The following is a 24,392-nucleotide window of genomic DNA, read 5'->3' as shown; positions in this document are numbered from 1 at the left end:
GCCAGGCAGTTTGCCAAGGGCAGAATGTCCCCCCAGTTTCAAAATAAAAACAAAAGAAAATCACTGCAATTTGTCTTTGTTCCCAGCGGGGGGAGCTCACGCTCTTCCCGAGGGGGAGAGCCCCAACTCCTTCCGGGAGACAGGGGTGACGTCACGCTACCGCTTCTTCAGAGGCCCGCTCGCAGAGCGGCTGGAGCGGTGGCGCGCATGCGCAGTTCATCCCTGGGTCTTGTCAACCATTTCCCATGGTTACAGACTACAGTTTGCGGCAAAACCACCGAGATTCGGCGGAGTGTTAGCTTCTGTGGCCAGTCGCGATTCAGCGAATGTGCTGGAGGAGGAAATATCCTCCCTGTTACACAAACAGGCGATCGGAGCGGTTCCGAGCGAAGAAGCTCAGCAGGGCTTTTACTCCCGCTATTTCCTCATCCCGAAAAAGGACGGAACGTCGCTCCGTCCTATTCTGGATCTGCGTGTGTTAAACAAGCATTTGAGAAAGTACACGTTCAGAATGCTCACACACAAGACGCTTTGTCGCTCAATTCACACAGGCGATTGGTTTGTTACAATCGACCTATCAGACGCATATTTTCACATCGCCATTTATCCTCCACACAGGAAATATCTCAGGTTCGCTTATCAGAGCGTAGCGTACGAGTTTCAAACTATCCCATTCGGGCTATCCTTAGCTCCGAGGGTGTTCAGCAAATGTGTGGAGGCAGCGCTGTCTCCGTTAAGGAACAGCGGCATCAGAATATTTTCTTACATAGACGATTATCTAATATGCTCACGATCGCGCGAGCAGGCGATCAAAGACTCCGAGGTGGTGGTGAATCACCTCACGGAGCTTGGGTTCACTATCAACCTGGAAAAGAGCCACTTGGAACCCGCACAGTTTACAGAGTATCTGGGGCTCAGAATAGACTCCATCTCTTATCGTATCGCACTTTCAGAGCGGAGGATCGCATCCTTCACTCACTGTCTTTCCCGTTTTCAGCTGGGGAAAGTCGTGCGGTTCCGACTCTGTCTCCGCCTCCTCGGCCTCATGGCCTCGGTGATATCGGTGGTACACTTGGGGCTGCTTATGATGAGAGATTTTCAGCGGTGGGTCGCTTCTCTGCAGCTGTGCCCTCGCCGACATCTCAGTCGTGGTGTAAAAATAACGCAGCCGTGTATTGCGGCTCTCCGGCCCTGGAGGAGCCCGACAGCTCTCGCGGCGGGGGTACCGCTCGGGGCAGTATCATCCAGGGTGACGCTGACCACAGATGCATCCCTGTCAGGTTGGGGTGCAACTATGATGGGCAGAGCAGTGAATGGCGTTTGGTCACAGAGACTCACTCTGAATCACATAAATGTGCTGGAGCTCCGCGCGGTGCTCCTAGCCTTACGGCATTTTCTGCCGTATCTCCGGGGTCAACATGTTTTAGTGAAAACAGACAACTCCACTGTAGTTGCTTATATCAACCGCCAGGGCGGCACCCGTTCCCGGCAGCTACACAGGTTAGCCAGGGAAATAATTATGTGGAGCAGCACTCGGCTCCTCTCCCTTCGGGCAACTCACGTGCCAGGAATTCTGAACAGGGGGGCGGACCTCCTGTCCAGAGGAAATCCACTGTTCGGAGAATGGAGGCTTCACCCACAGGTGGTGGAGCAGATTTGGCAGAGATACGGCCGGGCTGCCGTAGATCTCTTCGCCTCGCGAGAAAACACACAGTGCCCCCTGTTTTTCTCCCTGTCAGACGCACACGCGCCACTGGGCGTGGATGCGCTGGCCCATCCTTGGCCAAAAACTCTGCTGTATGCTTTCCCTCCCCTCAGCCTGATCTCCCCAACACTGATCAGAGTGAGGGATCAGGGGCTGTCTCTGATTTTAATAGCTCCACGGTGGCCATCCAAACACTGGATAGCAGAAATCATCCAGCTTCTGGTGGACGAGCCATGGCCACTCCCCATCCGCAGGGACCTTCTGTCTCAGGCGCGGGGGGAGATATACCATCCCCATCCAGACCAGGTTGCTCTCTGGGCCTGGCCCGTGAAAGGTGGAATTTGAAGGCAGCAGGCATGCCTCCGAAGGTTATTGAAACCATTCAGAATGCCAGAGCCTCCTCCACCCGTTCCATTTACAGCAGTAAATGGCGTGTTTTTGAAGAGTGGTGCCATGAAAAGCAGATTATCCCTTTTCAGTGTTCAGTGGTGGAGCTGTTGTGTTTTCTTCAAGACTTGCTGGACAAAAGGAAAGCTTTTTCCACTATAAAGGTCTATTTAGCAGCTATTTCAGCCTGCCACGTGGGGTTTGGTGATAAACCTGCTGGGCAGCACCCCCTTGTAGGTCGCTTCATGAGAGGAGCGCGTCGAACGCTCCCAGTTTCTAGACCACTGGTCCCTTTATGGGATCTGTCAGTCGTTTTAGACGCCCTCTCCCACCACCCCTTTGAGCCTATTGGGGCAGTGGGGTTGAAGTATCTCTCTCTTAAAACCACTCTGCTGTTGGCTCTAACCACAGCCAAGCGAGTTAGTGAATTACAGGCTCTGTCTATTCACCCCTCTTGTCTACAGTTGGCCCCGGGACTCACTAAAGCACTCCTGAGGCCTAACCCAGCCTTTGTCCCTAAAGTGTTGGAAGCATCATACAGGTGCCCTACAGTAGAGCTCCTAGCTTTTCACCCCCCTCCATTCTCTTCCGAGAGGGAGCAGAGGCTGAACACTTTGTGCCCTGTCCGGGCCTTGGGGACTTATGTTGACAGAACAGCTGGATTCAGGAAGTCGGATCAGCTGTTTGTTTCCTGGGCCTCCCCTCACAAGGGCAGGCCCGTATCACGCCAGAGACTAGCTCATTGGATTGTAGAGGCCTTAGCTCTGGCTTATAGCTGTAAGGGCTTGCAGGCCCCCCCGGGACTCAGAGCACACTCCACTAGGGGTGTGGCCACATCCTGGGCGTTGTTCAGAGGTGTATCAGTCCAGGATATTTGTGCGGCAGCAAGCTGGGCTACGCCGCACACGTTTGTCCGGTTTTATCGGCTGGATGTTGCACAGTCATCCCTGGCTCAGACGGTGCTGGATTCTGGTGCCTCAGGTTCGACCTGAGATCCTGGAGTAGCACTGGAGAGTAGCTTCGGGAGCTGGCGCAATCCGGGAGTGGGCCATATCTCCCATAGTGAAACACCGAGCGAAGTTAGAAAAAGAACGTTGGGTTACTTAACGTAATCCCTGGTTCTTTGATAACAGAGTGAGGTGTTTCACCAACACTTCCCTCCTTGCTTAGGCACGGAAAGAAATCTGCTTGGAATGAGTTAGGAGGAGCTGGTCGGCCGTGTTAGTACGAGGGGGCGGAGCCCTGAGCACGGCTCGACAGGTCTGTCATAGACAGACGTGGTGTCATTGGAGCTTCCGTAGTTGGTCACGCCGAGGCGATTCCCATAGTGAAACACCTCACTCTGTTATCAAAGAACCAGGGATTACGTTAAGTAACCCAACGTTTTCTGAACACAAAGTGAGAATAAATTTGTCAAGAACTGACTTGATCAGTTCAATTATCTCACAGTTTCGAACTTTGTTCAGGTGTCTCAAAGTGAGCTGGTTGAAATCCATCTGAAGACATGCTTTTGTGACCCATGAAGAGTAATATTTCAAACTCCGCCACTCTGTGTTCCTCAGCCACTGCCTCGTTTGAGTTTTGGACGAAATGCATTCTGAGATATTGCATTTCGTCATTTTGAGCTGATTGGAGACCAAAACCGCCAATCAGATTTTTTTGCATCCAAGTCTGTGATTGGCTGGTTTTGTGGCACAAATATAACGGTGTACAGAAAGAGTTGAACGCACATGGGCAGTAATGTTGAGAGCGCAAGCAACACATTGCGAGCAAGCGCAAATGCAAAAACTGAGCGAGAGGGGCTGCTTTTGTGTGTGTGTATGGATAATAGCAAACACTGAAATACATTTTTTGCACGCAGCAATGAATTTTGTTCATTCAAATTTAACTTTTCTTCGCTCAAAATAAATTTCTCCTCAAAATGCAACACTTGCACCTGCAAACTTATTTTACGTGCGCTCAAAATATTTTTTACGTGCGCTCAGAATAGTGGCACAAAAATAACGCCATAGGAAACTGCAGTCATTGTGCTTTCGATTATAATCGGAACTCTGAAATTCTGCCTTCTGAGTAGGAAGATGTGGGTAATTCCAGAGTGCAGATGAGCTGCATAAAGGGCTGGACTGGGTCAAAAAAATCGGTCCGGGCATTTTGACTAGAGACCGGCCCGCCCTTATAGGAAAAACCATAAAGCCTTTGAATGAAAACATACACTGTTGTGACAGTGATGTACACTGTCTTGTTTATATATGTGAATCTATCTAATAAACTTAAACCTACACCACCCTCCCTATTCTGGTATTCTAAACAGTACTTAGCCAAAACTGCTTCATCGACTTAACTTCCTGAACTATCTACAACACATGAGAATAAGAAAGAAAAGTATTTCTTTCTGCTCCCCCTTTTCCCTCTTAATGAAAAAAAGCATCCTGGTGTAAGTTGTCTCTTAGAAACAGTTCTTAACAGTTCTTAACTTCCCTTCAACCCATTCATATCACCTTATATCACCTCATATATCCTTTTTTTTTTTCTGTCCCATTTGGTTCTTTAGCCGTCAGAATTGTTGTTGTTGATGCCCAATGGATTTACTTTACTAAGTGGATCACCACGGCCTTGCCGTATTGGTCCATTTTATCAACCTCTGTTGTTATTATTTATTTTATTTTATTTTCAGTTGTTACAGACATGACTGGGGGATAGGAAAGGGAGAAAGAAAGTTGAAGGAAAAGAAAAACAGAAGGGAAGAGGGACAGTGAGAAAGGGCACTTAAAAAGAGAAAGAAAAAAATCTCCTGGATCACCTGTTGAGAGAAAAAGAAGAGAAAACAAGCAAAAAAAAGAGAGAGCAGCATAATAAACACAACACCATTGCATTAATCTAGCTAAGTGTAAACAGCAGAAAATACTAAATATTGAATATTGTTGTGCAGCATGCAGGACCAACAGCGCACAATGTGTTTTGAGGTAGCAGCCAAGAAAGGTGTAGTTTATGTCTATGGACAGTGAACACCCGTGTGTACACCTGTGTGGATCAGCGCGTTTGTATTCAAAAGGTTTTCCCATGTAACGGTCTGCTAGAGGGTGTAGAGGGCCATAGCCCTGTCCCCCAGGGCATGAAGCAGGCATGGAGGAGATCCAGGCTCCAGGCATCCAGAAGCCCCAGAGTGCGAGAGCCCAAGGAGGCCCACCGGAGGGGCATCCGTGTCACCCTCCTGGGAAGAGCTGAGAAGAGTCCCAGATGAGGGGTCACCCAGCAGCCACGGAGCAGAAGCCAGAGGGGGCTGCACTGGCGTGCCCGCCGGCTCTGCTGGCAGCCAGCTGTACCAGAGTGAACCGTAGGGCCCCCTACGTGCTGGAAGAGGCCTTACCGAGCAACAGGCGCCAGGCCCCGCCAAGTAGCCACCGGGAGTGAGCTGGTACATACCTGAGCGCCCAGCCCCGAACACCAAGAGCCACCAACGCACCGACCCCTGAGGGCATCAGTCACCGGCAGGGAGCTTTGCAACCCAACTATTTAAATGCATAATAATAAAATAGATTATCTTCTGAACTCCTGAAAAAGAACACCACATAAAGTGTATTATGACAAATAGTGATGGGAATTGAGAAGTCTGCTTGTCTAACAGTCCCACTTATCTGTTAGTGTGTCAGAGGAGGAAAATACCGGTGCAGACAATATGCTTCTTAGTATTGGTGGTAACTCTCAAAGGCGGGTATTAAGAACCGATAAGAGTATCGGCAAGGAATTAAATCAATACGTAATATTTGTAACGGAATGAGAGTCAGAAAATTATTATCAGTTCCCATCCCTGATGACAACACTCATCAACTTTCTTAAACTGGTCTCTAGCCCAGGCTTTCTGTTTCAGGATTTGTGCATCTTCAAATCTAAGGCAGCGTTTGATACCTAATTTCCCTCTTCTGCACATAACAGGTTAATGCAGTATTGTCTACTCCAATCAGAGACCTTACAGTGTGACCAGGTCATTCAAAATCTCTTAAGTAGATAATCTAGATAGCACAGCTATGTACTATGAATAAAAGAGTTACTGAAATTTTTTTCATTCATTGTTGAAGTAAAAATGGTAAATGGTCTGTATTTATATAGCGCTTTACTAGTCCCTAAGGACCCCAAAGCGCTTTACAAAACCAGTCACCCACCCATTCACACAGGTGATGGCAGCTACATTGTAGCCACAGCCACCCTGGGGCGCACTGACAGAGGCGAGGCTGCTGGACACTGGCGCCACCGGGCCCTCTGACCACCACCAGTAGGCAACGGGTGAAGTGTCTTGCCCAAGGACACAACGACCGAGACCGTCCAAGCCGGGGCTCGAACCAGCAACCTTCCGATTACAAGGCAAACACCCAACTCTTGAGCCACACTGTGGTGCTTACATGCATGTTAACTCTGAATATTACCTGGTTCAGGGCAGGTTATGTGCTCAACAAATTGTATGTTACCATAGGGATCTAGTCAGGAGAAAAGAACCACTTTCATGAGGCATTCGAAGTCTGATTTTAGGCCAAACATACCTCAGTAACCCATTAATCTCCCTTTGTAGTACACCCCTCAGTTCAATGACTTAGATTAGCAGAGGTGAGGCACAGCAGACAGCTCAACCCATATGGAAAAGAAATAGTAAAAACTTATATGTGATTACTCATGAAAGTGGCCACTTTCTCATTACTTTCATATATTGTTTTAGTAAGTATCCAAAACATACAAGTTTCATTATATAATTTTTCAAGGGATCTTACATCTGTTTTCAGTCTTACATGCTTTTCATACAAGTTTCACACAAGACAGATACAAACTTTATAAGATTTATATATATCTTTTCCATATGGGAAGGCCTGTGCCTCGCAGCTTTGTGGAGTTTTGTCTGCAGAGGGTCCTAGTGCTGTGGAAAACGTCACGCCTCATTCCTGTACCAATGACTCCACATCCTGGAGACCCCCAAGATTGCAAGCCTGTTGCACTGACTTCTCACGTCATGAAGATGCTGGAAAGACTCATCCTTGACCAGCTCTGACCTATTTTCAGGCTACATCAGGATCACCTTCAGTTCGCTGCAGGTTGATGCGTCTCTTGTGTCCTGGATTGTTGATTACCTCACAGGAGGACCACAAGATTACAATATCACCGTACGTTCTCTATCATATTGAGACTATCTCTCCACTCCGTTACATATTCCATATGTAATGAGGAGACAGTGCAATTGAAGCCAGAGTTAATTTACCAACTTGTGCATATATACACAGCACGCCTCCATTGTGGTCATGAGAGGCGACCATGATCAGTGGTCACCTCTCATGACCATGATCAATGGACATGACATAAGAATTTACATATTATTGATCAAGGAACTGACCTCCCAGCCCATTGTTCATTCAGTGGGCTGGTTTCAGTCATTATGCAAATGTATTGTTTATAAGATTGTGGAAACCTGCAGTCAGCTGAGACTGAAGAAGTCACTTGGACGAGTGACGAAACATTTCTCCCACTGAAAATGCTACGTCCATAGGAACAGAATCAACTTTTGGAGAATTACTTACCTGGATGATTGAGCATGCATCAAGACGACATTTAACTCATTCACTGCCAGCCATTGGCAGTGAATGAGTTAAACCCATTGACTCATTCACTGCAATTGACGGCTATAGACATCAATGGCAGTGAATGAGTTAACAATATTTCATAATAAACTTTATTGTATTTTATTACAAAAGCAAGAACTTAAAATTGCATTACCTCATCATCTAAAACCTGAGACTTGGTGATGTACAGGATTCCTATACAGTATCTGCATTTTTACAGACACATCACTGTACATTACTATCACAACCACAACACTCTCTCTCTCATTTTCTTCTCTCATTCCAACTAAATGAACATTTCTACAGGTAACAATCACAACCACTTCAACTAAATAAGATTTTCTTGTTTGTTTTTTTCAGTCGACATTTTCAGGGAACATGATATGGTATTAGCTTCGGGCAGCAAAGAAATATGTCAGGCATCCTTTGTTACGCTAACATGTTAAAACATGGTAAAATGTGTGTGACAGCTCTACGATAAGAGCGAGCTTGTTTCAAACTCCAGGCCAAATGCACACCCCATATTTAAGTGAAGTACAAGAAAAACAAACGCAGCAATCACTATTTGTGTAGGCACTGCTGGAAAAAGACATACTGAGATGTATTTATTTGTATTGATCACTGTGTAGAAATGTGGTTAAATGATTGAAACACTGGAAACTGATCTGCTCACTGTAACTCAGCCAACAGTTTTGTCAAAACATCAGTTTTAATGAGGAACAGAAATAATAGTTTTAACACACTCCTCCTCATATTTCTGCCTCTTATTCCAAAAACATGAATATGATAGTGGTAAATATCACAACCACATTAACGAAATAAGGTAAAATGCTCATGACAGTTGTCCCAACTTCTAACAGCCATCTAAAACTTTTTGTAGGACCAATGCCCAACATGTAATAAATAAATATATAATTTCCTTTATTTGATTTCAAACCCCAAAATTTACTGTCATTACCTCAGCCTTTTTTCTGCCATAATACCAATACAAGTTTCCTTTTCTATTTACTAAATAAGACAAACATTAACCCGAGTGACCAGCTGGAAAGAAAAAAATAACTACTGGTAATGTTTTTAATTACATTTAATAATTTTAACTGAAAGATAGACTCAACAGGATAATGTAGTAGCAGCAGCACCTTTGAAGAAGATGATATTTTAACATGTTCTCCTAAAAGACGTGGAAAACTTCATTCTGATCACAAAAACAAAGCAAACAAACAAACTGTATTTATTTATTCAGTTATATTGTGCTAAAATGAAAACACTACATTATTTGATGCCACAGTGTGCATGGTAAGAATGTATATACAATTTTTTTTCTAATACAAGTGTAAGCACAGCAAATTATTGAAAGTTAGACTTCATGCCTGGTTGTTGACTGTGTGTGAACATGTCCAAACCCATGCTGGATTTCAGCAGATGGAGCAATATGCAAATTACAAGAAATCAAATTATCAGGTGTCATGGTTTTGCACCTGTTTTTTCCAGAGAAAATCTATTTTGTTGTCCAACCCATTCCTCTCAGCCACAGCCTATAATAGCTGTTCTACATTTTTGGGGGTGGGATTTCAAACTTGCGTAAGACAGTGTGAATATAAGATGCTGCACATATCACATTTGGCAATTCCAAGGTGCTTCTCTTGCAAGGAAGAATCAGTTGCTTGCCACCGTGCACAGGTAATAATCTCTGTTCTTTCAAGAAAAACCTTTAAATTAGAGTTTTGTGTTTCTGAATTTTTTTTCCTTGCACCAGAATCTCTCTGAAGACTTCGTCATCATCATCATCATGGCTAAATCTGAAACTTGTCTCGTCAACTTGCGTTACCCAGATGGCAGCGAGGGAAGCCCCTCCAACCCTGCCAAGTTCAAAAATCAGGACTTCGCTCAGATAAAAGCTGACTGCCTCCACAAAGGAGAACTGTTTGTGGACAATGAGTTCCCACCAAACGGTCTTTCTTTGGGTGACCTGCCTGATATGAGTCCCTCACAGGAGAGTGAAGTGAAATGGCTTCGACCAGCAGTTAAATCATTTTAATTATATTTATTTTTCTTTCACTTTCAAATCTGATGGATTGTTAGTTAGCATTTCTGTACAGTAGGAAAAACAGATTCTTTTTAAATGCTTGTCAACATCACATTTTTCTCCACTGTCTTTTCAAGGATTTATTGAGAAAACAAGGAAAGAAGGATCAGCCTGCTTTCAGTAAAGATGGTATGTCACGATTTGACTTTGGACAAGGCAACGTGGGTAAGCAAAACTTTCTTATTTATAGCTAATGACAATGACAACTATGTTCCACAGTTCAGTTCATTTTTATTTTAAACATGTACGTTCACGATCATTACATAATATCATTCCATTTTTTTTGAAAGGGAGTAGATAGACGTACACACTTATTTGGCCCTACCCCCTCAAATTTTACATCTCATTCATTTAATTTTCTTTTAGTCTTAAATTAAACAAACAAACAAATGAAACCAAAACAAAACAAAACCAAAAAAATCACAATATAGTTTCTTTCATATAAATAAAGACAGAATATGTAAATATGCAGATTCACAAATAATGAAACCAACAAACCAAAACATCCCTTCAATTACGGTCCTGTGTTAACCCCGTTTTCTTCATTCTTATATTTGTTTAAAATTAGTTTTGGTTTATGTTGTTACTTTCTTTTATTTCTGCTTTTAGACTGTTCCATAATTTAACTCCGTCAGCTTGAGAAAACTATTAGTTTCCTTCTTTTATCAGGTAACTGCTGGTTTGTGTCTGCAATATCTGCACTGACCTTTCAAACAAATCTGATGGAACAAGTTGTACCAATGGATCAGTCCTTTGAGGATTATGCAGGAATATTTCACTTCCGGGTAACAAAGGATTAATAAATGTGTCTAAAGAATACTTTTACAAAACAGAAACACAACACACTGGTTATTAATCCTTATTAAGCTGTTTTCTCTGTTTCAGTTCTGGTGGTTTGGAAAGTGGGTAGATGTTGTCATTGATGACAATCTGCCAACGAAAAACAAGCGGTTACTGTTTGTGTCCTCGAAATGTGGAAATGAGTTCTGGGCTCCTCTGCTGGAGAAGGCATATGCCAAGTACAGAACCACGTCACACACTTTCATGTAAATCAGTTCAGAAGGTTCAGAAAAGATTTACAAATATTTTTCTTTCTCTGTGTGTCTCCTTCAGACTTTGTGGTTCATATGCAAACATGCGTGGTTGGTCATCATCAGATGCCTTCAAAGATTTCACTGGAGGTGTGAACCAGATTTACTATCCCACAGAGCCCAACGCACCGAGTTGCGATGAGCTTTGGCTGACACTAAGCAGAGCCACTAAGTGCAAATCACTGATTTGCTGTACGACTTCGCGTAAAGAGGTGAGAAATAAATTTCTAGAGAAACAATAAAACAAAACAACAATAATTAAAATCAAAACCAAAGAACCCTCAATACATAATTTATCTTGCGTGTCTTTTCCAGGATGCAATGGCCAACACTGGATTGGTGATGGGGCATGCCTATTCTGTCACAGGCATCACTGAGGTAAATTCTTGAGTTTCAAAAGTATATTCCATCTAGGAAAGGGGCTTTTGGTACGAGGTTAATTGCAGCAAAATTGTAACAGTGTCAATTAAAGAATACTTGGTAATAATGATAAAGAAGAATTTCGTTTAAAAAAAAAAACTTTATTATTTCATCTGAAGGTGGAATTAAACGCCTCTAAAGTACGACTGGTGCGAGTCATGAACCCATGGGGCAGACGGGAGTGGAACGGAAAATGGAGCGACAAGTACTTGACTTAATCAAACAACAAACAATGTCCATATACCACTGACAATGACACAATTTTTACTAGTGTTGCACCTACACATAATCAACTCATTATTATTATTATTATTTAATTAAAAGCTGTTTTTTACAAAACCACAGCAGGGAGTTCAAGAATTTCTAAACATGAGATAAACAGTATAGTTGGAACAACATCAGTGGTCAATCAAAAAAAGAGTGAGAGAGAGAGAAAACACATATGCGTGCTGTGCAAAATGAAAATGGCCAGACATCCACAGAGAACAATACTGGTGGATGACCACAGGATGCTTTCTGTTATAAAGAAGAACAACTTAAGAACTTCAAGACAAATGAAATTGTAAATTAGATATATCTGTTTTGCTGCATTAAAGTCTGTAATTAACTTATTTGTTTTGTGTTCTCAGGTCAGATTTGTGGGACAAAGTAAGTCCAGAAGTTAAAAAAAAGTGTTTCGACCGTGACGACGGAGAGTTCTGGTAAATTAGAAATTTTGCACACTGTTTACTCTCAATATTTTAAAAAAGCATTTTAAAAACTCAAAAACAAACAAAACAATCACACAATCATTTTGATGCATTACCAAAGAGTTTATGTCTTACTGCTTGATATTTAATGTTTATTTCCTATTTTATCTCTATCTGCTCATCTGGCTGTCAGGATGCAAATGGAGGACTTCTGTTCCTGTTTTGCTAAAGTATACATCTGCTGTGAGACCCCTAACTTTCTTGATGGAGACTTAAAATGTCAGTGGAATTGCATGATTTACGATGACAGCTGGGTAGCAGGGACATCTGCAGGTGGCAATGTGAAACACTGTAAGACAAGTTCACTCCTATCTAAACTTTAACTATCACTAAAGGAATATTTTGGTTTTTACATTTTTCATTTACCTGTACAAACACAAAACCCACCATAAATTTCTAAAACCTGTAACTAACAAATAAACTGTTTCCTCTCTGTAGCCACCTTTGCAACAAACCCTCAGTATCGCATTCGAGTGACTGTTATAGACAAGAAGGAGCCAGGAGACAAAAACATCGTGCTCTCCCTGATGCAGAAACCTCATCAGGGAAATCGCATTGAGATACGCCTCCACAAAACTACACTTACCATCTATAAGGTATTCATTCTGAATCCGCTTCCTTTAATTTAAATACTTGTTAAATACTGCAACTGATTACCAAAGGACAAGAAACTAAATCTTTAAAACAATTGTATCACCCTGTTATTAAAACACAAGCGCTTTTCCTAATTTAGCAGCTGAGTTAGTAAAACAATAATAATAAAAAATGCCTTCACTGATTTCACATTCATTATTTAAAGTTACTATGGAAAATGGTTCCTGTGAAACAGTTTAATGAAGTTATTCTTGCCATTTTCCAATTAACAGATTCCACCAGGGGTAAGTGAAAACAATAACAAATATATGAAACTGTCTGTGCACCAAAAGTAAATTCAGCATTTTAATAACAATGTATACTTAGACTCAGAAGACTATTTCACTAAAGTTCCTTCATATTTCTCCCAGACCCCACAAGGATGCCTGCAACAGGATTTCTTTCAGAGGAACAGGCCTGTGAAGGCAGAAAAGACTTACAGCACTCGGCGAGATCTCATTGAACTCCACAGTCTGGAACCTGGAGAGTATGTGATCATCCCATCCACCAAAGAACCCAACATCACTGCAGATTTCGCTCTCGCTGTCTACACCAAGACTGATGAATAATATCATGTAAAGAATCCTTCACATAATGAAGGATTAATATGATTAACTCAGGATAATAAACTACATGAATTATTTACTTAACAAAAGACACCATAGGGTAATTTCCTATTTGTTAGCCAGACATCAGGTGTGTTATCTCTGCTGGCTGTGAAATATGGGCGGTGGGGTTCAAAATGGTCACATGAGTCCAGTGTTGGGGAGTAACGGAATACATGTACCGCCGTTACGTATTTAAAATACAAAATATGAGTAACTGTATTCCGTTACAGTTACCATTTAAAAGGGTGGTATTCAGAATACAGTTACTTTGTTGAAATAAATGGATTACACTGCGGTACTTTCCTGTTTCATTTTGTCGCGGGTCAGGACTGTTTGGGTTTTGTTTGACAGCTACGTTCTGTTGTTCCAGGCGGCAGCGTTACAGTTGCCATGGTTACAGGGCGACGCTCTCTCTCTCTCTGCGACTGTGTGCTTCCTGGGTGAGAGAGCGCCTTTTCGTTGTTGTTGTTGTTGTGCTAAGCTAACAGGCAGAATGCTACAAGCATAGCTCTAAAGAATGTAGCATCATGGGCAGTGTAGTCCATGTTGCAGGGAGAATGGACTGCCATACACGTTATGAGTCTGTGAGCGCGAGGAGGGAGAAAAAGGGGAGTGGAAAGGTGCGAGTTGTCATCGAGGAAAAACGGGAGCTGGAAGCATGTAAATATAATAATAACCACTTCAGCCAAGAAGAGTGCCTGACGAGCCCAGTTGTAAGTAAGCTATTAAGACTCGACTGTACACTGTGTTCGTATTTTCCTCCGAAAACAACAAGTTCCGTTGGAGCAGACTTTCGACGCCTCTCTCTGTCTCTCGCAAGAAAAGTTGACCCACACAACAAAGTAAAGCTATTTTTCGGCTACGAGCCGACAGGGACCCCGCCGTACTAGTCAGAGGTCCCTTTACTACAGTTCGGAGTCGCGGATCTTCAGTAATAGTAATAAATCACACAGCAATAGTACATTCACGTTGTTGTAAAAAGCATGATAATATATTAAGTAATCCAAAGTATTCAGAATACGTTACTGTCATTGAGTAACGTAACAGAATACGTTACAGAATACATTTTGGGGCATGTATTCTGTATTGGAATACATTTTAAAAGTAACCTTCCCAACACTGAAAATAAAACAGGATGATTTTTCAGCTCTGACTCTGTCTGTTCTTGTTTTCCCCTCTACTTTCAATAGAAAATATTATTTGCAACATTAAGTGATGTCATCCTCAGTATAAACCGTTACACACACTGTGCTGCCATAAGGAAAACATTTATAAGGTAAAAAGAAAGTTGGAAAATTACACAAGCTTGTGTAAATAAAGCTTGTGTAGCTTATTAGTTTAGCTTAATATGTAACCCCAGATAATAGTATGTTTTGATGGCCAATTAGCAGCATTCTATAAAGGGCTGCCAGTCAGAGGTGGGTAGTAATGAGTTACATTCCCAGTGCGAGTTACCCCCCAAAGAGGGATCCTCAATCTAATCACATGAGCCGAGGTGTAAAAATGGGTTTAAATCTGGGACTCCCCACCATTTACCCTTAGAACTGAAGAAGCTTCTCGGATGAGAGGTGAAACGTCTTCAAGCAACTTAAACAAGTCCAGACGCTTTTCTTTCCAAGCTCCTTAGACTACAATGACCTGGATGACTGAGAACCTTTACAGACACATGAGCCAAGGTGTGAAAACGGGTGTGGGTCACAATCAGCCAAGGTTTCGGGTGAGCTCATTGTGAAACCTAGCCCCACCCTATCATGTGATTTCCTGAGGTCATATGGCCCAGGGTGTGAGTGGGCGTTAAGGCGTCTGGGAAGGGATCTCAAAACTGGATTATAGATGGCAGACAGTTGGTGTCGTAAACCACCACCTCTGTTCAAAGATGGTCGCTCACAGTGGACGTAAATGGCTTCTTTCACTCCTCTTTCTCAAGCTTCTCAGATGAGAGGTGAAACGTCCAGACGCTTTTCTTTCCAAGCTCCTTAGACTACGATGACCTGGATGACTGAGAACCTTCACAGATTTAGTCAGCATTGATTTAACTTGAACAACATACACTGAAACTTGGGAAACAATTTCATCATATACATTCCTTCATGTACATTCCAGGAGGGGTGGTATGAAAAAAGAATGCTTGGACATTGCTAGCATAATGGACGGGGTTCCCACACAAATCCAAACCAACTTCCTTCAAGCCAAAGACTAGAAAATATGGTGAAGCATATCTTTGTTTAGGTGTTTAGGTGGTGGTGGTGGTGGGGGGGGGCAAACATTTTTCTTATAAAACAAAGGGGGGCCTAGCAAAACAGTTTGGGAACCACTGACTTAAGGAGAATGGTTTGGTTTCACCTTCAGTGGACTTCAGTAGTCCTGCTAAGACTCTTTATGGCTATCATGATCCTGAAACGTCACATCCTGTTTTCTTGAGATCTTGAAATAGCTTGATGACAAATGTTAATTGTAAAGCTTTAAACCTTCTCTTCTGCTTCTAGGCCCTGTCAAGGAGGGGAAGATGAAAAAGATGACCATCTTTCTGAGGTTTGAAAAATCTGTGTTGTATATTTTTCCTCCAAGTGTTATAGCCTCTATTTCACACTGCTGCTGATAAGAAAGAGATAAATTTTGCTCTCTTGTAGATCTGAGACAAAGACAATGAGAAAGCCACTGATGAGGATCCAAACTATGCCTTATTTAAACTCTATGCTGATCAGGTGTCAATCTTTTTCTCTTTCTTCAAATCTTTACTTTTTCCTGATATGCATCGATACATTTTAGTTGTTTCTCTGCCTCTTGGTAGAATGATGAGCTGCTTTCTGTACAACTCCAGAAGCTCCTGAATGACAGATTCCCTCATGGTAAGATGAACATGTGTGCTATGAAAGGTTCAAAATCATCATTCATATCTTGTTGTTGATTGTTTGCTTTTATAGAAAAAATTAATGTTTTTCAACAGGGAATGGCCACAGGGGCTTTAGTTTGGGTGCCTGCAGGAGTATGATTGCCTTGGTGGATGTATCCTAAATTATACAGTTATTTTCCTTTTGCTTTTATGTGATGCCACACCCAAAATGATCAAAGTTGATGATCAAACTGACAACTGGCCACATTTCTATTAGGAGTAAGAACTTTTTTGTAAGATATCCTTAACCTGCACAGCTCGATCAAAGGATGACAATGACCTTTACTGAATTCTCAATTCTCTGGAAGAAGATTCAAGAATACAAAGTAATGCAGCAAGTATAGTCTCCAAGATTAATACATAATTTAATTATTTCTTCAACTTTTAGAGTTTTTTTCCCCCAAAAAACTTTCAGTTTAAAATTTTAAAAATGAGATATGTTCAAACTACTATTTGCTTCTAAATGTAAGTTCATCCTGCTTGTAGAATCTCTTTCATCGCTACGATGTGAATGAAAATGGATCCCTGTCTGACGATGAGCTCCAGAAGGCGATTAAAGCCGCAGGTAACACTAATTATTGTCACATTTGAACACATTTAAGTGTAGTAACACATTTGGAGCTTGCTTCGTGTTATAACTGGAGAACTCCTCACTGTCTCCTCGTGTCTTTATCAGGAATGGATGTTAATGATGCCAGTGTGGGGCTGATGATGTCTCGGTATTCAGGCTTCTCCACCACCTCTTTGGAGGAGTTCACCACTCTCATGTTGCGCCTGGATAAGATGTCAGGTAATAAATCCACATCTTTTATCTATTCCAAAATGTGCTTAGACGTCTGTTGCATGGGGGTTTTCTCCACAGACATTTTCAAGGGCAAATCATCTGATGGTGAGATCCACCTGACCTGGGATGAGGCGAGTATATTTAATACCACTTAATACTCTTTAATGGTGCACTTTAATAAAAGTGTCACTATTAATTAACCTTTGCTATTGTGTGTAATTATAATATTAGGATAAGTAAGAATTGCCTTTTACTATTATAGGTGTGTTAAGTGTAAGTGTGTTAAGAAAATGACTCTTTGTCTTTTATCCATGCATAATCATGCATGTTACTATAGTTTTATAGAGTAAATTCAGAACACATGAGAGAACTGTAATACAGAACCATTACAGTGCAGAAATTAGCCATAAACGAAATAAATTGTACGTCTAAAAGTTGCCTTTTCTTTCATTTCAGTGGTCTCTCATCTCCATGTATAACTAGACCAGACCAAATCAGGAGAACTGAAAAGATTCCTGCAATCATACTTGCTTTTAAGTCTTAATGCACCAGCTTTTACAGGGGTGGCCAGGTTGAGATTATGTTTTTTTCCTTTTGCTTTTTCTTTCTTTCAAACCAAACCACTGTAGGCCAAAAATGTGATCTTTTTTGTCCATTTCCTTTCATAATTTTCATAATACAAAATGTTATCATTATTCAAGTTACCAGCAATGGCTAGCAAAAGTTCCATTCATAAACTATTAGGGTGCCATGGTCAGATAGGTATACCTGCTAATTGGTGCTTAGAAACTTTATAACATACTAGAACTAGGTTTTAGAGCCAGCTTAAGGGGTGCAGTTTGGTTTTTTTTTTTTTTCAGAGGGGGGGGTTACTTGCGGAATCCCCAAAGTATTTAGACCAAAAAATGTAAACCATTTTCTTTATTTTTCCTTTTTTGTTTAATATTGTTGTGACACAAATGAGCAAACTGATTATTTGACAGTTAACAGTGATCAATATCTGTGTTTGAGCAAATTATACATTAAAAAAATGCCCATGTTAAGTAAAACATATTGTGAAATAGGCATAATAGTGACTCAGCAGCATTAATGGTGAAAGCAAATAAATATGTTTAACTGTCAATTCTCTGTATCTCCAACTTTCCTTTGCAATGATTATATAGCAATAAAAAATGATACCCTCTGAATTCTCTTTTGTACTTATTTCAGTATGGAATTAAGACTGACCAGGAGCAGTAGAAACTGTGAATCAGACCTTATTTTATTAGTCCATCACTGAATACACCAGAAAAATAAAAAGTGAATGAACACATCACCAGTTCAGAAGTCAAATCTGCAGTTTAGCAGCTGAGATAAAACGTACGATTTACACTCATTCATTTAGGACAGGATACAAGAGGCTCTCTAGAAAAAACCCCTCATATTCAACATTTTTATTTTTACAAAGATAAAACACAAATCTGCATTTCTTTGCCAGGGACTGTGAAATATTTGCACACTTTCAGTCTGTTCATTGTATGGTGGTTACAGGAAAAGGTTGGTAATGTACTATAATCATATTAATGTTCCATGAAAAGACTATAACCAACAATAAACTTACCCTACTAACAAGTACTGTCATCTTACTCAGTTTGAGCTTTACTGCTGTTCAGAAACATTATGAAGATCAAAAATCCACATTGCTGCAGTGGGAGGATGGTCTTTAAAATGAACACAAACATTGCAGTTCATCCTGTTCTAGTCTTAAAGCCCCACTAGTCCACCATGTATGCATTAACCCACAGTGAAAAATAGTCCTTAAAAATACATTTTCCCAATTTCCTCCAGTTTGAGGATTTTCCCCCTAAACATTTAAATAAGTCTCTTACATACAGCTTCATGTTAAGATGTTAAAATGTTTATTTTTCAGTAGGAACCACCCTACAGGTTCAGTTAGCACTAAGTGTTTAAAGAAAGAAAAAATCATTTGCTTTTTTAAGGGATGTCTTTTAAACAAAATATAAATATTCTCAAAACACAGAGTGCAGTTTGGAGATGTTTTCTGTGTGTGCTCTCAGTCCTCCTCTTTCTCGATATAGCTTTTAGATGCAGAGCGGGCCATCTGCCTGGCCATGTACCTCTCTCTTGCCGAACTCACAGTCTGATCTGTGCTGCGCTTTGCAAACTTGTTTGTCTTCTCCTCCGCTTCCTCTTTCTCCTCACCTTGATTTTTCTGCTCATCTTTGTTCTCTATTGTGCATTCAACTTCTTCCTTCCTTTCAAGTTCATTTTCTTCCTTGTTCATGCCCTTCTCCTTCTCTGGTTCCTTCCGTAGTGCCTGCTCTTCCTCCAGATGTCTGTCTTTCCTCTTGTCTTCATCCGGTTTCCTTCTCTTTTCCCTCTCCCCATTCTTATCCCGTTCTCTTTCTCTGGAGCTCCTCTCCCTCTTTCCATGCCTGTCGTCCCTTTCGGTATCACCTCTGCCTCCTCTACCTCTGTCGTCTTCTCTACCTCGGTCTCTGTCTCTCCTTCTATCTCTGTCGCTTCTTCTTTCTCCATGCCTGTCATCTCTTTCCCTTCCCCTGTTTCTGTCTCTTTCTCGCTCTCTATCTCTATTCCTTGCTCTGTCTTGGTCTCTGTGGCTCTTTTTATGTCTGTCTCGCTCCTTCTCCTTTTCCCTCTCCTTTTCGTCACCGCTCCCTGATGAAGGTGACCTCTGCCTGTACTGGCGTTTTGAGTGTGCAGAGCCGCCCCCAGGCTTGCTAAACCCAGATTTCTGCTCATGTGCCTCCTCGATGTCACTGCTTGAACTTGGGATATTTTCATTGGATGGAGGCGAGGAAGCAGGTGAAGTCTTTTCTGTGTCTTTTGAATCCTTTGAAGTTTGAGGTCTGTAAAAGAAACAGTGATATAATAAAGACTCCGAAAAAAAAAAAAAAAACATGCACATGTTCATCGGTGAGCAAGTAATGAGAAGCTATGACTGACTTGTTCGCAGAGCGATCTGGTATTGCCTCCTCTCCTACAGTCTGATTCAACAGGTGCCGATAAAAGCCACTCAGGTCTTTTTGTTTCTTCACATCCAAAGCAGCTAAGTAAACACAAATTTTAACAAATCACACATACTTTGTATTTAAAATATCCAAAATGCTCAAAGATTACAAAAAGTTGCATCAGTCATTCACAGACATTAATAACAACTGCTAAGTATCACTCCAACCTTCCATCTCTGCCTCTCTCTTCTCTCTCTCCTCCTCCTCCTTCTGTTCCTGCAGTTTTTGCCTATAGGCGGATGTAACATAAGCCTCTTTATCTGCAAACTTCTCTCCCTCTGCTTCTCTTTCCTTCTGAATCTTCCTCTCCTCCCTTCGTTCTTGCTCTTTCTTTCGGTCCTCTACTGCTTTCATTAACTGGTGGATATATTTTGGCTGTAACAAAGAGAGACAGACAAATTTTCATCTCATATATTACGTCAAATGGACATCAGAAAACAACTTGAACCGAACAGCAGCACTGAGGTTTTGTTACTACTCCAGCTGCTTAGTTTTCAAGCACAGCTTTATAAGCATTCAGCATAAATTAATTTACCTTTTTGTCTGTGCCTCCCAGGATTTTTTTGCTGGTCTCTAGTCTCTGTTTTTGAATGTCATCGTACACAGCATCGTAGTCATATACAGTACTGTCCTGTTCCAGGGCCTTCTGCATCTCCAGACGCGTCTTCAGAAAGAAGGAAAGTGGAAGACAGAAAGATGAAGGCATCAAATCACTGTTTGTTTGTTTTTAATTTAATTTAATTTTTTAATTTTTCTTCTTACTTGTTTCATCATCTTCTTTTTTATAGATTCTCTCTGCAGGCTTTCCCCAACTGAGGTCTGAGGGAAAAAACATACAAAAATAAATTCAGTATATTTAGAAAGAAGCCTGCTAACAAGCAAGCTAGTTAGTGGATAAACTTCTTTATTATTTATTTTCAGTTTCTTAATAGACAAAATACTTGAATAAAATTCATTTTACTAAGTGACAAAGTACAAATTGTAATGTCTTGTTTATAACAAATCTGTTTACCCACCTCTTCATCGGAGTCATCATCGAATACAGAGGGTTTTGGTAAGGTAGTGGTCTTTGATAATCCCTTCTTTTGTGGCAAAATGAGCCCATACCTGAGGATAATCACGAAACAGAGGTTCTTAAATTAGGATTAAGATTAGGATTCAACTTTGTTGTCATTACACATGTATAAGTACAGGGTAACAAAATACAGTTTACATCGAATCAGAAGTGCAAGAGCAGTAAGTGCAAAAGTGCGATTATACACAGATAAGGGTAGTTTAAAAGGTGGGAATCATTATGAACGGATTCTGACAAATAAGTATACAGATGTTTATATTGCTATACAGAGAGCAAATATACAGATGTACTACGCAAAAACGCACAGATGTATACATGTGTAGAGTTATACAAATGATCTGTATAGCATACAGATTCAACGGCACATTTGACAAGCTTTCACTGGTTATCATAATGATTATGCATCTTCAATGGGGACAACAGCAAAGGCTTTAAACTGACTGTGACACCAAGCAAGCATATTATTTGTTTGTTTTTTTACGAAATAGACCAAATTGTATTTTGAATGACTAGCATTTGCTGTGAACTCTTCCCAACTACAACCATCTGTTCGGGTTAAAATAAAATTAAAAAAAATAATAAGCTGACAGAGGAGTGGTAACCATGAAAAACACAAAACGGGTTTTTTGATAACCAACGTTAAGGAGCTGCTGTTTAATAAGTTATGAGAGAGACTAGCATAACGTTAGCATTTCGCTAGCTGGGTCGCTAGCTGCAAGGAGAGCCGACGTTTTTATACAAAACCCCGAGCTGGTACTACACGGCTGATATAGTGAAATAAGCTCTTTTAGCACGACTCTAAGCTTTACCGTAACAACCTGAAACAATATAATAACATGTTGTTATAATCATGCTAGCATGTCTGCAACTCACTGTTTCGTAGGGACCGCCATCTTGCTCCGCTGGCTGTGGACTCGCACAGCAGATTCGACACAATTTCAAGCGGCTACAAACACAAGCTTCAACTCAGCAGGCAGTAAATAAGGTCACCGCATGAAGGAGCCATATCCATGTTTTTGGGGAGTGTTATTTGCTGCTGTTATGGGTTTGACCCTCTTGACAAATGTACGGACTTCTAACGCATAGAGGTAACATTAGATAAACATCTGCATTCTCAATCATCCAGGAAAGTAAATCTCCAAAAGTTGATTCTGTTCATCTGGACATAGCGTTTTGTGGGAGAAACATTTCGTCACTCATCCAAGTGACTTCTTCAGTCTCAGCTTACTGCAGGTTTCCCCAAATCGTACATTTGCATAATGTCTGAAAACAGCCCACTGAAGGAACAATGGGCTGGGAGGTCAGTTCCTTAATCATAATTATGCAAATTCTCATGACCATTGATCAACAACCACTGACCAAAACCCACTGATCAAAGACCACTGATCATTGGCCATGAGTACCATTCACAGAGAGTTGGGGAATTGCTGCAATCACAGCATTGTAAGATGTACCCTTAGCGAAAGATGTACCCTTAGGCCCCCTTCTCGATTCAGAGGAACTGACCTCCCAGCCCATTGTTCCTTCAGTGGGCTGGTTTCAGTTAATATGCAAATGTACTGTTTATAAGATTTGGGGAAACCTGCAGTCAGCTGAGACTGATGAAGTCACTTGGATGAGTGACGAAACGTTTCTCCCACAAAACGCTATGTCCAGATGAACAGAATCAACTTTTGGAGATTAGATAAACTCCGACTTGCTTACCTGGACAGGTAATACATAATTCGGTAATACTGACGCTCATATAAGCTATTATTACAACTCGTGTACATAGAACATGTGTCAAATGTTTAAACTGAAAAAAAAAAAATCATTTTAAGGGAAAAAAATGTCACCTTGAATTTGACTGTAGCCACAGGGACAGGGCCATGTTTATATAGCATCCAAGTTTCAAGTTCAACTTTCAGATTTTCAAGTCGTTTATTTGTCATATAAAGGTATCAATGGCACATTACTACCAGCAGTTAAATTCTTAGGCTCAGAGCCCCCTCAATATTGCACATAGAAAGGTAAAATTGCACACAAGAAACACTTAGATAACAATAAGATGAACTATATAAATAAAGAAAATATATATTTATTTAAAATAAGAAAAGAATAAATCAGTACAGTTTACTATAAATATTGTAGCAGCTGTAGTGGAGAGGTAGTGGTATGTACATGTACAGTGACTGTGCAAAATAAACCCATCTTGGGAACTGAGGAGATCTTTTGGCAGATGAATTTTGTCCCACTCTTGTGTGATATAGGATCTGGTTTTTATTCATGGTAAATGGACTGATTCTTAGCTTGACTCATAGCGCTTTTATACAACATGCCACATTCAACCAAGCTCTGCCCAGCTTTACCACTTTGAAATTCTGCCTCTGTAAGATGCTCTTTTTATATTCAGTTATGTTACTGACATGTTGCAAATAAAACAAGTTAGCCTACTAATTCTGCTGCTGCCGTTATATACATAAAGTGCATGTGCAGCAAAATGGAGTTTGTAAGTGTAAGTATCTACTTGTATTCTATACTGCATATAATATGCTGCATTAGAATGTACCCAGCATTTTACTGAAGCTGAGTTTATTATCGCTACTTCTGCTGGTTTGGTACTGTCACATGTGTAAGTATAGCTACCATGTGAGAACCACAAAGTGACAAGCTCAAAAATGTTTTCAACTTAGCAACCGATAAAGTCTGAGAATTTCCGAGAACAGCTGACCCTCAAGGCCTAGTTTATTACTAAAATTCATCATAAGGAAGTTTAAAATGCTTGTTTTTTCAATGATTTCAAATGGCACTACAAATTGTGATCTGAAAAGTAACTTGTAGGCTAATTAAAGCTTAGTAGCAAATGTAATATGTGCCTCGGAGATGTGGCACTGTAATAGTAAAGTACATGATATTGGTATTTGAGTATAGCATTTATGTTTTATCTACCACTGCTAAATTTTCATTTGCCATGACCATCACTAAAACATGAATGGCTGACTTTTCTACAAAAAGTCAGTCATTACAATGCATTACAATTGTAAGATTTAAATATAATTATTACAATATCTTAATTGTAATTTGTGAAAATATTTACAAACTAGTAAGCCCCTTACCATACATGATTTCACCCCAAATCCAGCACCCTGAGGCTGCTTGCAAAGCGGACAGAAGGAGGCCGAGGACTAGTGAGTGTCATATCCAGGATGAAACAACAAACATCCATGAGTACATCAGGAAGATGGCCACAACTGATCATGTGCTTAGTTAATAGTTTAGGCAGCAGAAAAATATATATTTTTAAAAACCTAATTTACTGTAGCAGAACTGGGCTTTAATATTTTCTGTAT

At 40.9% G+C, this 24,392-nt stretch overlaps 4 protein-coding genes across 7 annotated transcripts; 3 read left to right on the top strand and 1 right to left on the bottom strand.

Annotated features, from left to right (window-relative positions):
- Nucleotides 1-207: 207 nt before the first annotated feature.
- LOC113034039 (uncharacterized) lies at nucleotides 208-3,471 on the top strand. The gene has a single exon (XM_026188321.2). It carries the CDS (start codon nucleotides 208-210, stop codon nucleotides 3,082-3,084), a length of 2,877 nt encoding a protein of 958 aa, XP_026044106.2. The 3' UTR covers nucleotides 3,085-3,471.
- Nucleotides 3,472-9,288: 5,817 nt separating this feature from the next.
- LOC113030882 (calpain-1 catalytic subunit-like) lies at nucleotides 9,289-13,326 on the top strand. Of its 2 annotated transcripts, XM_080307144.1 has the most exons (13): nucleotides 9,289-9,372; nucleotides 9,449-9,715; nucleotides 9,856-9,943; nucleotides 10,448-10,563; nucleotides 10,664-10,797; nucleotides 10,892-11,081; nucleotides 11,185-11,247; nucleotides 11,409-11,494; nucleotides 11,919-11,990; nucleotides 12,172-12,329; nucleotides 12,477-12,634; nucleotides 12,905-12,916; nucleotides 13,043-13,326. In XM_080307144.1, exons 1-13 carry the CDS (start codon nucleotides 9,295-9,297, stop codon nucleotides 13,238-13,240), a joined length of 1,620 nt encoding a protein of 539 aa, XP_080163270.1. In that variant the 5' UTR covers nucleotides 9,289-9,294; the 3' UTR covers nucleotides 13,241-13,326. The 2 variants fall into 2 exon arrangements, with proteins under 2 accessions (XP_080163270.1, XP_080163271.1); XM_080307145.1 differs by lacking the exon at nucleotides 12,905-12,916.
- A 2,361-nt stretch (nucleotides 13,327-15,687) lies between these two features.
- Nucleotides 15,688-17,259, top strand: LOC145419318 (calpain-1 catalytic subunit-like). 3 transcript variants are annotated; one of them, XM_080307149.1, is made up of 8 exons: nucleotides 15,688-15,811; nucleotides 15,910-15,984; nucleotides 16,071-16,128; nucleotides 16,227-16,285; nucleotides 16,430-16,498; nucleotides 16,659-16,737; nucleotides 16,849-16,962; nucleotides 17,035-17,259. In XM_080307149.1, exons 4-8 carry the CDS (start codon nucleotides 16,268-16,270, stop codon nucleotides 17,109-17,111), a joined length of 357 nt encoding a protein of 118 aa, XP_080163275.1. In that variant the 5' UTR covers nucleotides 15,688-15,811; nucleotides 15,910-15,984; nucleotides 16,071-16,128; nucleotides 16,227-16,267; the 3' UTR covers nucleotides 17,112-17,259. The 3 variants fall into 3 exon arrangements, with proteins under 3 accessions (XP_080163275.1, XP_080163273.1, XP_080163274.1); XM_080307147.1 differs by having other exon boundaries at nucleotides 16,849-17,259; XM_080307148.1 differs by lacking the exons at nucleotides 15,688-15,811; nucleotides 15,910-15,984 and having other exon boundaries at nucleotides 16,050-16,128; nucleotides 16,849-17,259.
- Nucleotides 17,260-18,196: 937 nt separating this feature from the next.
- Nucleotides 18,197-22,176, bottom strand: nsrp1 (nuclear speckle splicing regulatory protein 1). The gene is made up of 7 exons (XM_026182667.2): nucleotides 21,937-22,176; nucleotides 21,005-21,095; nucleotides 20,751-20,807; nucleotides 20,524-20,652; nucleotides 20,156-20,363; nucleotides 19,924-20,026; nucleotides 18,197-19,826 (listed from the first exon to the last, which is right to left on the bottom strand). Exons 1-7 carry the CDS (start codon nucleotides 21,954-21,956, stop codon nucleotides 19,010-19,012), a joined length of 1,425 nt encoding a protein of 474 aa, XP_026038452.1. The 5' UTR covers nucleotides 21,957-22,176; the 3' UTR covers nucleotides 18,197-19,009.
- Nucleotides 22,177-24,392: the final 2,216 nt, after the last annotated feature.

Source organism: Astatotilapia calliptera, chromosome 10 (assembly GCF_964374335.1).
Source record: "Astatotilapia calliptera chromosome 10, fAstCal68.1, whole genome shotgun sequence".
Taxonomy (NCBI): Eukaryota; Metazoa; Chordata; class Actinopteri; order Cichliformes; family Cichlidae; genus Astatotilapia; species Astatotilapia calliptera.
The sequence above is the reverse complement of the archived record's forward strand: the minus strand, read 5'-3'. Positions and strand labels throughout refer to the sequence as shown.